At 39.9% G+C, this 16,354-nt stretch overlaps 1 protein-coding gene across 7 annotated transcripts in view; it reads right to left on the bottom strand.

Annotated features, from left to right (window-relative positions):
• Positions 1-16,354, bottom strand: part of LOC6737337 (FH1/FH2 domain-containing protein 3) — a 38,947-nt gene that overhangs the window by 10,988 nt on the left and 11,605 nt on the right. For 3 of the 7 annotated variants that reach the window (XM_002084139.4, XM_016171153.3, XR_001599788.3), the window contains exons 1-2: positions 15,403-15,609; positions 4,755-5,074 (exon numbers count right to left, since the gene is read on the bottom strand). The exons of the other annotated variants lie outside the window; for them this stretch is intronic. In XM_002084139.4, the coding sequence (XP_002084175.1) occupies positions 4,755-4,943 (189 nt within the window). In that variant the 5' untranslated portion in view covers positions 4,944-5,074; positions 15,403-15,609. Of the gene's footprint in view, positions 1-4,754; positions 5,075-15,402; positions 15,610-16,354 lie in introns of those variants that run through there. 7 annotated transcript variants of the gene reach the window in all.

Genomic DNA, 16,354 nt, shown 5'->3' with positions numbered 1-16,354 from the left:
GTGGCCAAGACCAAGATGACGCGTCGTCGCCGGCTGGTCACCTACTTTTCTCTGCTTTCGGTTTCCAGACATCAGACATCGGACTTGGGATTTCAGTTTTCCGTTTTCCAGCCGCTGATTGATCAAGCTCCTGCTGCGTGCGCACAAATGCGCTGATTGACGGCGGTCGCAGATGTTTTATTGGCGCATTGAAAGTAATTATTTCTGCATTTACAGAACAATTACCGGACAACATGGAATTATCTGTGTCGCCGTCGCTTGCTTAATGTGTGAAAAAATAAACAAAACGACGGGAAAATAAAGATGACAAATACTGTCAGTCATCCGGGTGCAAGATTACACATACGCCCCTTTGGACACGCCCTGGTCTAAGCAAAAAAAAAGATTAGTTTGGTTTAGGGTTTGGTCAGTTTCCTTTGTTTGGCTTCTTGTCAGGACACACCCCCCAACAGAAAACGCTTCGCATGTCCTGAGGGATTTCTTGGAACAAAGAACATTTGCTAAATTAAAGTATTGACCGCATATTGGTCATTGACTTTTCCTGGAACTATTAAATAACTTTTCTATAAACACTTCAACTTCATCAGTTTTGTGATTAATTCATGATTGAATTTCATTGAGTAAACACGAGCCATGACGACAAACCCAATTCAAGATTTCTTAGGTAAATGACTCGCCGCCTCTCCACTTAATATACGAAATATTTCCTAAAGTGCCAGGCTGTCTAGCGAGTCACGATTTCTTATCAAAAAGAGAGCTCTCGACTTCCCGAGCAAATTTTGCCTTCGGTCAAACTTCCGCATGTTGATTCAGCATTTAGGCAGGGAAAAACTTTCTAGACCAAGTTGGGCCGTCATTGTTTGCCCAAGCTGGAAATTCACATTCAAATTATGTGTCAAATGCGTGCTTAGTCGGTATTTATAAACGCCACTTTATATAAGCCAGCGGGCAATTAAAATCAAAGCAAACATTGTCCAAAAACTAAATCCATTCCGGCTCGCTTTTATGATTTATTTATATTTCGCCTCGTCTTTTACACCCTTACATTCATTCATTCATTCATTCACAACTGTATGCAAATTTTCTATCGGTGGCTTTTTTGATTAGTTTCTTTGACTGAAGCATGACAAGATTTTTTAATCAAAGTGATTTTTGGATTTTTGGCAAACACATAAATGTGGCTATTGACACAGTTAAGGCGGCGAGCATAAAATTCGACGAGGAGAAAATGTAAAAGAGCTAAACAAAATCCAGCAGATATCGCATTTGGTTAGGCAAAGATATAAATATTTTGAAACTATTGGCACGCGGTTAAATGTTGTTGAAAAAAGTTATTGATGGACATGACAAATTCCAAATTAATTTTCATTATTTTATCACATTTTCTACAACCATAAGGGGAGTTGAATTAAAGCGGAATTTTAATTGGAACTGGCGGTATACAGATGAGAAACGTATATATAATAATGATGGCAATTTATAATCAGTAATGACTGCATTATATATTTTTGATTATCTATGTCTGCCAAAGGTAATCAAAATAACTATTTAAAATCCGATAGCCGAGTAATATGTTATTATCCGGGGTCGCTAACAATCTAAAAATAATACCACAAAGATCCATAAATGCCTGACCTTGTTTTTGTGTGCTGATTCAGGTGACTAACACTCTTGCTTTCACATCAATCAAAGTTGATTGACCCTCATCTGACCGCAAAATCTGATGGACGGCTCTGCTAATTGAACTTAAAAACTTCAAAGAGAAGTGGACGTCTTGTGCGAATTATTTTTGCAAATAGCCAGAGATGCGTAAGTGTCAACGTGGCTCAAATATTTGGCCGACGTGAGTAAACTATGCAATGGATAATGGAAAATTTCCTGGCTCATTCAAGCGGATAAGCTGACCTAACTAATTTGATTGATTTGATTTGATTTGAATTTGAATATTGTCCGGTCGTGTGAATGACACATGTAAATGACGCAATGCCTTCAATACAACAATTAATATAATTAATTAAATTAGTTTCTTTTTTTTGTAACAATTACTTGCTGAACCGCAAAAACATTTCAAATTGATTGCTCGGTGGCTTTTCACTTCAGTCAGCCTTTTTAATACTTTTATCGGCCTTTGTTTGGCTTCACTTGATTGGTAGAACTCCCGATATGCCTATCTAATTCTACGAGAATAGAATATATGTACTTTTTGTATTTAGGTGACCTAAGCAAAAGTAAAGCTTAAAAATAATTGGCAAAAAGAATAACATTCAAATTGAAATCAAAACAAAGTGAAATAAGCTTATTTTTATTAAGATGGTCGAGTGATTTATACCCTAAGCTCTAGTAATAAATTTCTAATAATTGGTTATTAAATATTGTATCAAAATGTTGAAAAGTTAACATTTTTAAACACCTTATTTAGTAATCAGATTCAGGGTTAGGTTTAAAATTTATTTTGGGTGACCTAACAATTAAAATACCCTGACCAGCAATAGCTTTTATTGGCCATCCAATGATTATTTATATTTTTAATATTGTTGGCTCTCAATCTGTTTGGCTCGCTGGCCTGATGTCTGATGTCATCGAAAACAGCGACGACGGCACTGGAGATTAGTGATCGGTGCGGCGAAAATTTATGAATCTATTGTAATGCGCTAAATTTAACAACTTGCAGGGGAGCAGCGAGCGAGCAAAGTTCTGTTCGCTGACTAATTGGACAAATGGCATTTACAGCTGCCACTGGTCCTCCTCTGGTTTTCCAGATCAGCAACTGCCTGCCACATAAATCTGGTACCGACGACAACATCCTGGGATGGGGAGCAGCAGCTAGAAGAACTTCCTTTTGCGATTTGCTCATTAGAATTTATTGCCGCCGCTTGTCAAGATTTACGTATCCTTGCGGCTCCACCGATTTCCAGCTACCCGACTCCCAACATCCAGCAGCATTCAGCATCCAACTTCCAACTGGATGACAGATGACAGGCAGGGAATGGGGCTATTCGAAGCTCCTTAGTGGCTTTTTTGCAAATTAGTCAAAGTCAGGCCCAAACAATGGCAGGCTTAGATAATTGCTGGCTAGCTAGCTGACTAGCCCGGCTTTCACAATGCACTCCAAGAAGTTGCAGTTCTTCGCTCCGACTTCCTATTAGTTGCCACAGATTGTGCGATAGCAATAAGTTAGCCCAGCCTTGAGGCAACTCCTCTTCCCCCAGTGGATCGTGTGGAGCCACATCCAAACCAAACCAAACCAAGCCGAGCCAAGCCAAGCCCTCGTCGGATCCAGAGCCTCCGGTTGCGAGGTGCATCTGCCATTGTCTTTTGGGTGGAATCTCCTGGAGGAGCGGGTTCATTGCCATGCAATGCATCATTTGTTCAAATCGCTTGCCACACAATAAAATATTGCAATGGTGCCATGGTAAAGAACATGCTAAACCCTTTGCTGTAGTTTCCTGGAAACTTTTCCCTTCATTATTGACCAATTACCACTTTTGCAGATTCTCGAAAAACTTTACGTCTATATGTTTTAGTTGTGGCTTTTCAAATTCAACGCTCACTCAGCTGGCCGCAAATAAAACTTATTCCGTTTCAATTGACTTATTTCCTTCCCTTCACCAAACCCATTCGACCAATGTTCAGTTTTTTGTGGGATTGTGGCCAAAGTTTAATCTTTCAGCTTTCATGCGAAATTTTCTCAAATAAATCAATTTGTGGATTCTGTTTACTTTTTCTGTGTTTTCAGCTCCAGGGCAATAATGGCTCATTCTGGGCCGTGTTGAACGAGTTATGATTCCTTCATTGGTTTATTTTATAGAAAATGTGGAAGCGATGTAGAACGATAAAGGCGTCTAAACACGCTATGCACATATTTAAGTTTAGCCGCAAAAAACCGCCCGAAAATATGCGAAATTAAAATTAAACTTTTTGGCTTGCCAGTAAAAAATATAGATATTAAAAACGCTTAGAGCGATTTTAAGCATCAACAAGGCAAGTTAAAAAAATTTTGTGGTTTAATTTCATATTAAAATAAAATTTACAATCGATTTGGAGTGTTATATTATTTCGCAAAATTTCAAACCATATTATTTTACTAAACATTTTAATCAAATACGAAGTAGAATATACTTTTCTGGCTAACTGTTTTAACTAATCAGCAGTTGTATCACTAGTTTGGCGATTGGCAAAAAAAACTTGTCGTCATGGCACAAAAATACATTTTAATTTAGCAAAACCTTCAAAAACTATAATGAATAAAAAGAATACTTAATTCCGAATCTTGATCGCGATAATGCTGCTATCCACCTATTAATGTATATAAATGTATCTCGTAAATGCGCAGTAAAAGAGTTAATGCCTTTTCATATTTGTATGCGTGTTGCTTGGCTAATTTTGCGCAACAAAAGATTTTTTCGGCCGAAAGATTTAGCCAGTGATAAGCTGGCAAGAGATAAGCCAAGCCAGTTAAGACCGAAAAAGAAAGAGGGCAAATACTGTTGTGTTCTGTTTTGGCCAGACTAAGTAGAAACGTGGTGAAAAATATATTGTTTATAAGTAGGAAATATTCTTATGAAGACACATAACAAATATTAACAAATAATAAAAAGCAAGTACTAAATGCAATCATTGGTGCTTAAAATGAATAAATTTTATAATAAAACATATGAAGTAAGTCGAACTGAGCTCTTGGTCAAATAAAGAGATATAATAAAGATAATGAAGATACTCCTTATTTCTGTCAGTGTAAAAACGAAATATCTTACGCTTTGTGGTGCATTGAGCAGCCGCAGGATGGTACCCAGCTGATTGGCCAGCGGCATGGTGGTGGCGAAGGCGTAGGTGGGCGCCCGCACCGGGATCGGGAAGGCGGTGCAGGCCGAGAGCGGATCGCTGTCCACCAGATACTGGACACGAAATGTGATCAGTTCGTCCGGCTCCATTTTCACAATCATTTTCGACGCGGCTTTCAATCACTTTTGCACATTTGTCTTACTTAATTCAGGGGTCTATTTACTTTTCGCGATTTTCTCTCTCTCACTCGCGCTCTATGATTTATTTACATTTTCACTCGAACACTTGAACACTGAAATGGATTTTTGGCATGAGATTTGTTTGCTTTAAGCCCGCTTGCAATTTGCCTTAATTTCGATTTTGATGGCTCTTTGGGCCAAGCAAATGCCAAGCCCCACATTGCGCTAAGCGCATGCGAATCGAAAATAATAAAAATTGTTGCATAATTGTACACACGCATGTTGCGCAATTTTATGCTAAATATTGCAAATTGTTGGCACGCCACGCCCACTCCGCACCTCCTTCCTCTTGCCCATTTCCATGGCGATAGCTTATAGCGAGATATAGCATAATTGCTATGCCGAAGCGGATCGCTCGCTTTTCTCTTCATTTGTGTAAATATTTGTCTTTGGCTTTCTGGTCGGACGACAGAAAACAAGCCTTGGCTCATAACGTCATGATGACGATGATGGCTGGCTGTTTGGCTTAACTGTTGTGTAACTTTCAATTCAATGTCAGTTCGGTAAAGTAAGAAAACGACGCCCAACATCATCAGCATGCAGGGCGCACTACCTCAAATCGAAATCAAATCAGGCCTGAAATATCAAGAAGGCGACTTCATTTTGGCCCGCTATGTCTATTTTCCCAAAGGTACCGCTAAATGTCAGACGTTTATGCAAATATGCAGGAGAGTCGGAGCTGCAGAGTGGCGTTTTTGTGGTCTGTGTTTATGGCCGAGGAGGGTTTGTTAACGAGGTTCTTGAGTGTCGGTCGGTAGCCAAAGTCAGTAGTTCTCCCCCCTAACATAAGTGCTCATAACGTGACTCTAATGTACTCCGTTCGGGCCGCCGGTGCTGCTCTTGAAGTCGGACTTGGACTTGGATTTAAGCTTGGACTTGAAGACTCGGCTCAAACACTTGTCGCACACCGACATTGAACTCGCCGGAGGTCCAAAGACGGTTGAGAAATGGGTTGAAATAAGATGAGTTGGTAGCGCTTTAGAAAGTACTTTAATGAGTGCGCGGAAGAGAAAAACAATTAACGAACAATTAGTCGAATCAGTTTGCATAGTTTACTACATAGTTTTTCAAACTTATTAGATAAAGCATTCTAGTTAATAACATAGTTATTATTTAGCTACAGTCACATAATCTTGGACCCCCTAAGACATTACTCAATTCCATTTCCATCTTTTAGCTTTCTTTTGCCTGCTGGCCAATTAATAAATTCCACTACAACCATTTTTCACTTAACAGATTCTCGGTTGCTACCATTTGGCAATAACTTAGCTTAGCAATTTGTACTATACAACATGTAATTATTTTGTATTTTAGCAACTAACTCAACACATTTTTCACAGATGCCAAGAGTGGCGGCTTTTAAAAAGCCACAAAAAGCGCGCTTAATTGCAATAATTCATTGCGAAGCAACGGCGAATGGCAATACGAAATGAATTGAGAAAAAAAGAACAACAAAAATATAAAGCCATAAAAAGGCTAATAAAAGCGGTTAACAAAGGGAAAACAAAAGCCAAGAATATTGTGCAAACGTAAACAGCTGTTCCAAAGTCTCCCAGCTCGAGTGCTCGATTCTACGGAATGTGAAATGAAATAAGTCGAGTCATTAAGCGTTGAACCGAGGTGTTTTCAGGTGGGCTTTAGGGCCGGGCCAAGGGTCCAAAAAAGGAAGTTAACAACAAAGAGTTAAGGTTTAATTGAAAGACCGGCGACTGGATGAAAGACGGACCTTGCCAGGCTTCCTTTTCGCAGCAGGCAGGTGTGCCAAAATACAGGAAAGAACCGGCAACAAAAAAAAGCGAAGAAACGAAGTTACCAAACTACCAACAATCGGCAAACCGGCAACAACTTGTTCTCAGCATGCGAAAGTCAAGTGGGCAGGCTGCCTTTGGTTTCGGTTTCGGTTTCTGAAACTGAAAATGAAAATCAAGTTGGGGCCGCAAAAAGAAAAGATTTACTTTCACGCATACGAAACGTACGTACTCCTGTCGGCCAAAAAAGGGTTTCGGCCAAGTCAGAAAGTTAAGTGACCATCAGCGTAAATCGTTTATGTTGCTTGTCTATGGCTTCCTCATTGTCGGCGACGTGCAGAAATTTAACGAAATTAAATAAATATTATGGAAAAACTAAAAGACATTGTAAATGCTGGCTTGTTGGCTGGCAAGCAGCGGCATATTTAGTTACAAATTACGACAATGGCGCCGGACGGCCAGGCCAATGTTGGCCACATTAAAGTGTAAATAATTTATGCAAATGCTGCAGTCAGTCGAGCAATTTGGCAGCAGCGGCACCCCCAACAACAAAAGTCAGCTACAGTAACAACTGGCAGGTAATGAAACCCGCCCGCTGGCTCAAGGAAACTCTTTTTTTATAGCTGACGCTGCTGGTCTCCTCTTTTTGGGTTTTTTTTTTCCATTTTCTTGGCTCAACTCGCCTTGACTTGCTTAAATGAACTTTCACTTTTTACTGCCTTGTGGTCTTTTACTCGCTGCACCCCCTTTGCACCCCTCGTTTTGCCTCCCCCAATGTGCAATCACCATGTTGCAATCGCTCGAGGAGCCGCCGCTTCTTCAGTTTTTATGCCATCAATTATGCAAATTTTCCTTACCACGATGGCTAATAACTTAACAATTTCCCAAAGACGCTTAATTGACAGCTACTGTGCAGTAGTCTTACCCACGGCAGTTCCCCTCCTGATCCACTAAATATGGCCAGATGATGATCACGATGATCCCATCGGAGCATTGACACTGATATGGTTCAGGTTTTATAGGAAGTTCATTGAATTGGTCGTTAAGTATCTATCTAATTCGCAAAGATCTCAGCAGGAAGTGAACATTTTAGAATTTCATTTACATATTCTTAAGAAAGATTGCTAAGAAGATCCATGAGTTATTTCAAAATTTTATACAGTCAATAGCCCTATTTCTTATCTTAAATAAGGCAACTTATATTCTAGCAATTATTTAGTTAAGCTTTTACCATCTATAAAATATACTTTTGCACGTGACACTTGATCGATTTCAAGTTCACTCGAAGTCAAGCAATTTAATTTAGTGAGCATGTAACTTTAGTTGTTCAAACTTATCTAGTAGTGAACGGTGAAGTGAACAATCCAAACCACTGTACATACGTATCAGTTAAGCATTTGCGATACTTATCGCTTACTTAATAAAGACATAAACCCAGATAGGTTCAATGGGTTCGCAGAATGCGCAAAAAACGAGGAAACCAGCTGAAAAAGCTTCCCACTTTGGCTGTGGCTATGCCTCGCTGAGCAGCAAATATTTGGCCATACAAATTCAAGAAAATACAGGAGTATATAGATATATATATATATATATATGTACGATCATGCGAGCATGGGCTTGTGGAAACAGTTCCACATTCCAAGGTGATTTGTCACGCTAGGAACTGAGTGCTGGAGAAAACGAATCCGAATGCGTTTTCCAAGACACACGAGTAAACAAATAATTTGAGCGTGGCTTCTGGGATGGGGGAATCGGTGGGGGTTCTCTACGGCAATCATCAGAAAAGTTGTTTGACCTCTTGACTGAATGACTGAATGACTGACTGACAGGCGGACCGGCTAACAGACTGCAACACATAAAATTGTTAAGCGACTGCATTTAAAAATAATTTCAGCTGCCAATAAAAAGACACGGCAAACAACGATGATTGGCCCGGTTGCAGGGACTGAAACTGGGATTGGGCTTAAATGTGGAACTCAAGAGCCAAGCATAACACTAGTCAGCAAGCAAAATGTATGTGGATTGAACACTGATCTCACAGCACAATGAAAATTGTGTATTAAACGTTTTCTCCAGAAACGCTGCTTTGAAGTCGCAATCTATTTGTTTACTATTAAAAAAAATGTATTATCCATCACACTTAAATATTCTTCATTCATTCAGAAAAATAATTAAACCTTTATGTCACTTATATTGTAATTTTTTGTAGACGAGTGTAATAGGCCGCCAAACAAGATTAAGCCGCACAGAGACAGAAAATTGTGTCACGTTTGTGTTTGAAACGGTTAAATGTTTGAGGAAAACACTGGAGCACATTAGGAGGGACGAATAGAAAGAGCGACGGGCAGAAGAAACCCAAGATCGGGTTATACCCACTCCAAAGCCCAATCCCCAACTCTGTGGATCGGTGGAAGACACACGTGCATACCTAGGCATAATGTGCGTGTGCGCTTGATTTATTGAATTCTTGGATTGGACACTGGCCAGAACCTTGGCTTATTTCGTATGCAGCGGATGCCCGGCCGAAGCCAAAGTCCAGGAATGCCAACTCATTATGGAAGGTGGTTCTTCTTCACAGTTAATTATAACAATGCCAGCAAATCGCCTTTGGCCGCTTGTAATTGTCATAAGCCACGGAGAACGGAACGGAAATGGAGAGGCGACACTACTAAGACCAGGAAATCGCCGATGGCGTGTTCATCTGGAAAATTCCCAGCTTACCATATGGGGAGCCGTGCGATTCGTAAGTGTCAATATGTTAATTGCCACCGGCAGAGAGGTGGAAAAAAGCTGGGGGAATCTGCGGATTGGGGTCAAGTCAGAAGTGGTCTACTCTCGCGGCTCGAGTGTGCATGGAAAATGCATCGAAACGGTAGCCACTCGAGCAGAGGAAAGTGTTTTAAAGAAAATAAATAGAAGAAATTCAAATTATGCATGTATATTCCACAAAGGCAGAAGATGAAAGTGTCAGAAGAAGATATATCGAATGGGGTCACATAAAATTATAGGACTGGAAATTACAGAATCATTTAGGAAAACATTCTCACCGCTCTGGAAAAAGTCAAACTAATTAACCGGATTATTCGCACCAAAGTAAATCATTTCGTGTGATGAAAGCAAGGCATTTAACACTTTTCATGATATATATCTCGAAAAGGTTATAGTAACTCTCACACTAGACCTTACCTTTAAGGCGGATTAGTGGCATCATAGAAATTAGCATTGAGCCTAATACAATGGTAAACTACAGATAACTGAACAAGATAGAGGCCTCATTCCAACGAACGTAATGTGAGTTGTTTTATAATTTATGTGCCTCATTTGGTCAGATAAATGTTATGTGTTACGTGGGAAAGTCACTTTGAAATCGCTCTTACCCTAAATTACGCGCTATCAAAGGCATCTTTCGATCTACCTGAAAGGAATGCATCTCACACGTGAGTTTTCCCCGCAATCTGACATAAGAAATGACAGAATCTTCGTGTTGAACATTTTGTCATTTTGATAGATCACCCGGCACATTTCCCCAGATCGGCTCCCCTTACAGTCGGATGTGTCATATAACGATGTGGCCCGGTTCACAGGTCCAATTCCATTTTGCGGTTATTTTTGAAATGCAGGCGACATGAATTCTTACAAAATATCTGCAGACCGAAATACACACAATACTCTTTAGATATATTTATACAGATAGATCGTATATATATCTTTTATGTGGATTTTCATTTGCTCTACTAATTTGCTGGTCTGTGTGAGTGCGTGACTAATTTTTTGAGTGCAGCGAAACAACTTGGCCACGATTTTGATGCTTATGCAATGCAAATGACAACAAATGGCAACAACAATAATCATAATAACAATAAAGTTAAAATACTTTTTGGCCAAAAGGGAGAGATGCCAAGAAGAGAGAGACAGGCAGTGTAAATGGCCCAGTTTCCGAGACTTCTGCTCCCAGCTGCGACAATTTTCTGGTTGAATTCAGGTCAAACACTTAAAACATTTCGATATTTATATGTTATTTTTATGTTGCGCATTTTCGGTTTTTTTTCGATTTATATTTGATTTAATACAAGCTAAAACTGATGCATTGGATTTCCGATTAAGAATTTAGGTTGGATTTCGTAAGACGGTCTAATAAATTTATCCCTATCAGATAGATTTCGTGGAATTTAAAGCACCACGTAGCTTTGAACTTGCAAAGATCTATGCTATGACAAAACCAAAAGCCCCACTGAAACGTTAATCATACGCCCCGTGCGACGGATGTTTGCCCTGATGTTCTGCTCAGCTGATGATGAATGGAAAGTAAATAGCTGAAGTTGAAGCTGAAGCTGTGTGCCCAACGTGTTTAGTCATGGCTTATGCCCAATTTTCTTTATGAGCACTTTTCACTCAACAGCCCATCCCATTTGAATAACAATATTAAAGCGACAGCTTCGTCTTTTATTTGATTTTTTATAATTTCTCGGCCTAATGAGCGACGCCAAGCCGAGTCTCAGCCATCTCATCATTTTATAGTCTAATAAACAATGCGCTTTATCTTCGCATCATCTTCTTCTTCGTCTTCGGACGTGTTTTCACTTTAGCCATGATAAATTGCTTACACACAAATTTTTGTATTTGAACATACTCTTTTCGGTTTTTTTTATTCATTTGCCGATTGCATCTGCCAAGACAGGCATACAAAAAAAAAAAAAAATTAAAGATGCAGAGCCTTGCATTTTCCAGCATAAATCACATTGACGACTCACGACGCAAGCATATGTATATATAAATTTATCGAGAAAGAAGGAGTGAAAAATCAACAAAACCCCGTATTAATTTTATGCAGATTTTATGCAACCATCCCGTTTAAATGTTGCACACGCTTGATAAATTGACGATGGTTTTTGGCTATCTTCGGTTTCGGGGGAGTGCCCAAAACTTAGTTTGAGTGTTAAATTATGGGGTTTGTGGCGACGGGGCAAGGTCAAGTTGAGGTTGATTGATTCGAAATGCAATTTCAAATGCCCAGAAATGTGTAATGTAGAAATGTATAAAGCACGAGATCCGCCTCCTTCAACTTACAACACAATCACCATCAAGGTCGTTATATTTCTCAATAACCCGATTGCGATGCTGTAATAAGTTTCTTATTTATAGGCATTCTGCGGGACACAAAACCGCAAATTGTTTCGCCAACCTCAAGCCAAAGCAAATCAATTCAAGGCGAAACGATCCCTTTTACAAAAGATCTCTGATCCAGAGGCAGAAAATCCGATTTAACATGAGCCCAGCTTGTTTCACTTAATTGCCGCCATAGACATTTCTCTTGCCATAAACTTTTTTATGACGGACAATCAAACCACTTTGCATTTTATGTACCCTTTTGGTGCCACACGGGTGCACCAACCGCGACCAACCATTGGATTTTATGGCGACCATTCAAAGTCATTGAGAAGAGGTTTGAACTTGTGATAAAAATCACTGAAAATTTGTTGAGCTACGCTGATAAGCGCGCCCACGGCAAGTTATCACTTCATTACAGCTAGGCAGTTCGTATGGGGGCGAAAAGTATTTGAGTTGGGTCTTAAAATTAAAAGAAAGATCTGAGTGTTTGATTTATACTGAAATGTTTGTTTAGTGCAGTAGAAATGGACAGCTCAATTAATGGAAACGGGAAGGTTTAGAGGGTAAGCGTTAGATCAGATGGCTTGCCTTTAATATTTACTATATAATTATGTATATGAACGCATATGTTGTTAAGGCTTTATTGGTAACTGCCTATCAACAGAACAATTTGTGTTCTTGGGCAAAAGAAAATCAATAAATATTCTGCAGCCCTTGAGCCAAAAACAAACTGTCAGCCAAGTTTGACTGCAAACATTTCGTAGTGCAATATGTCAATGTTAGAGAACAGAAGCTTCAGAACTTATATTTTCGAAATCTATGTCAATGAAAGTGAGAAGAAAAACCGAGGCAGGGTGGCAAATAAATCAATAAAGTTTAGTGCCTCGGACCTTCGTGCTAATGGGTTATTTATTTTCCAGCCTGATGTGCATGTAACTGCGGAGGCCTGTGTGTTTAGCGAGTGCTTTTGGTGGCGTGTACTAAGCAACTGACCTCAATAGCATTCAGCATTTAGCAAGAGCCAAAGAAACCGACAGCCAGCCAACACTTTTTACCATTTTTAACCATTTTTCGGGGTGCGGTTGCAGCGCCAACACTTTCGTTGTTTGGCTTTAACGCTTTATCGGCCCAAACAACAACACACATCCATCACAAAGATATTCGTTTGTACAATGGTGGGCAAAAATGCAAAAAATAAAGGGTATTACTCACTAATGCGCATTGTCAGCAAACTTGATTGTTAGTTAATGAACCGAAAGATATTTTTCCCTATTACAGATAACAGATGGAACTTTGTGGAGATTTTACATAAGCCAAAAAGTACGCATTTCCCACGCAATTGAGCACTGGATGTCGGGCAAAGCCGATTACAGATAATATAGTATTCGCTGTTGGTCATTCGACTTAATTTGGCATTAAGTTGAGAATTATAATTAGCTGTCAGTGGTTAAGGCGAATTAGATGCCCCCCCAACCCAAAACTATAGCGAAAAGCACACCTGAGCTCACCTTGACTTTGCATAGTCAGCCAGCGACTTCAACTCGGTAGCCAGATAAGCGCTAAAAGATAACGCATAAACTAAGCGAAAATGTTGAAAAAATAAACCCAAGAAATGGCAGGAAGGCAGTCGGCAGACAGTGAGATATACTATAGGAATGATGCCGGACTTTTCCTCCTGCTTAAGACGGTGTTTTTCACTCCATTTTTTTTCTGGCTTTTGAAAGACTAAGTGCTGGATGGTGTTCGGTCTCTTCTCGCTGCCGCAGCACAATTAAAAAAATTGGATTAGCGAATGCAGCGCGAAGAAACAAAAAAAAAAAAAAACACAGCGGAGCAAAGAGTGAAAAGTCGCCGAAGATGGAGCTGAAAAACCCTGGCCAAAACTGAAGTGTCTCGCGCTTGGCACGTCAACAGGCGGTCGACGTCGGCGCTGGCAGATTACGCCGGCAGATAATTAAAATCGTAACTACGTTTACGACGTACCGGGCACAGTGGGTGCGTCAAGTGTGCCAACACAATTGGCACAAGCGAAAATTGGTTTAAATTTCGGTTTTTACAACAGTGCAGTTCAAATTGAATTAAATGTATTTCGGAATTCGAATTTTAGCACTATTAATGAGAGAACAGTTAGTATCTACTCTCTACTATTACTTTAAATAAGCACAATAGCTGAGTTAATCCGAAATTAAGTTCGTTCTAAATTCTCAAATTCCCATTGTGAATTTTCGCACGTCTCTTTGCCAAATCAGTCCACTGAATTTCACAAGAGACTGTAACTTGCCATGCTTGTGTCTATAACTAAATAGAAGCTCTTCTGTTGTACTTCGTACTTAGCGCACTAACCGCGTTGAAATGGGGTTTGCTCGCCCCCACCGCTACCCCGCCCCTTGCACAGCTGCTCTTTTATTTTAGCCTTTTTTGCACAGCAGATAGAACTAACTGAATTAACTTATTCCGTTTCGCCATAATAAATTCCACAGCATTCTTTATTTGCATATTCAAAAGTAAATAAATGCTAAGCAGCAGAAGAGCAGACTAAGAAGCAGAACTAGAGTATCTTTAGAGCTGGCTGGGTTAGATTTAGTTGAGTTGGTCATGTGCCTGATTGTTCAGAGGAATATACATATATACACGGTGTAATATAATGCAATCAAGTCTAATTGAGCGCCAGTCGAGGGCCTCGGTATTTGGAGCAGCACAATGAAGCTAATTTGCCGTCAATAATTTGTGGGTTACCAGGTGACAGATGGCAATGCATTTTACTAATGCCTAGTGCTTGTGAAGAGAGAGAAAGGAAGAAAGCACGATCATTTATCGCCTTTGGGGGCAATTTCCCCCGTAATGGTCGAAAATAAACAATATTTCCCAGCTCGTAATTTGGCAAAATCTTCACCGAAGATTTGCTTCCTGGCGGAAAACGAGCCAAAGCAGAAGAAAGAAGCCTGGGCCTCGACTTTTATCGAGATTTATTTGCACAATTCCGGTTTTGGGCTTTGCGCTTCCCTCTCCCTCTTTCACTCGTTCTCTGTCTCTTTTATTGTTGTATATTTCAATTTTTACTACCACTATTTGCTATGGGGCTCCCTCTGCTTCTTCTTTTGCTTTTTGTCCGCAAGGACAGATCCTCAATAGGTGTGAGTTGGTGTTGTCCTTATCGAATAGGCGAAAAGGAGTGCGAGACAGAGCGAGATGGAAACAAAACTATACAGAGACGAGACAGCTGTTTCCCAAACTGAAGAACTTTTGACACTGAACCGACGACGTGAAGTGGCGCCCACAGTGGGACCTCAATTAAGACGAATCTTTCGGATTATGCTGTCCATTGACACTGACACAGTGACATGCCAAAAATTGATAGTCTTTAAGGCAAATTGCAATCATATGTGGGCTAGTTGGCTGCTTTGGGTATTCATTATTATTATTAACGATGTTTCCGCCTCTTCCACAATTCGTTTCGCACAATTATCGCCAGTTTCGTTTTCGTTGGCTTAATCACTGGGGATTTGCTTAGCATTTCCAATTACCAATTGTTGTAGCAACTAAAGGCAGTTTAAATATATTTTAAACGTTGCCCTCAACAACAACAAAAGCACACACACAGGGCAACGCGACGCGCGCAGCTGAGCGAAGTTTGGTTTTTGATTCCACGGTGGTTGTTTCACCCGCGACAAAATCGAAGCGACTGAACTTGAGCGCGTTCGCAAGGCAACTGAAAAGCCTGACAAAAAACGCGAGCGCCACAGCGGCGAAGGAGAAAGAAGAAGAATAAGACAGTGTAGCAAGAAGAAGGCAGCGCCAAAAGTGCAAGAAGAAGAGAGTGGGAGACCACGTAAGACAGAGAGAGAGAGGGAGAGAGACACCGCACTACGTAAGGCTAAATGGTCAGGTACGAAAACACCGGCGCACAGTGGGATAGTTCCAATTTATACATATGATTTAAACACCAATATTGGGGAGGCCTATTTAAGTTGCACTTAATACTTTGGCCAACGTGGCGGATTAGTGATATTATTTTCACTTATAATGGCTACGTGTTTTGCTTCCATTTTAGTACAAAAAATGCAATAGTGTTGCTGACTTTTATAACTATGTATATTCTTTTAAACTATATGTGCTGATAGAAAATAGTTTATATTGTTTATGTCAGCCGCTAAATCGATAAGTTTTAACCCACTGTGGATTTGTCTTCAATATATCGTTAGTTCCTTACGTATTCGTAAGATCTTACGACGTAAGATACTTGGGGCAGGTTGTGAGCGTGGTGAGTTTTTCATGCTGCTGGTAAGTTGGAGGCATGTGTGAGTGTGGTCAGGTAAGTGTCTGCAACATTGTTGGGGCTCGGTGATTGTCTCTCTAATTGAACATGCACTACAACAAATTATTTCGATTTAAAAGTGTGTATTTGATTCATATTATAAATAGATATTTTCTAATACAATTTATAAAAAAAAGCGCTCAGAAAAAAGGTTATTTGAT

The sequence above is a fragment of the Drosophila simulans genome, chromosome 3L (assembly GCF_016746395.2).
Source record: "Drosophila simulans strain w501 chromosome 3L, Prin_Dsim_3.1, whole genome shotgun sequence".
NCBI classification, from domain to species: domain Eukaryota; kingdom Metazoa; phylum Arthropoda; class Insecta; order Diptera; family Drosophilidae; genus Drosophila; species Drosophila simulans.
The sequence above is the reverse complement of the archived record's forward strand: the minus strand, read 5'-3'. Positions and strand labels throughout refer to the sequence as shown.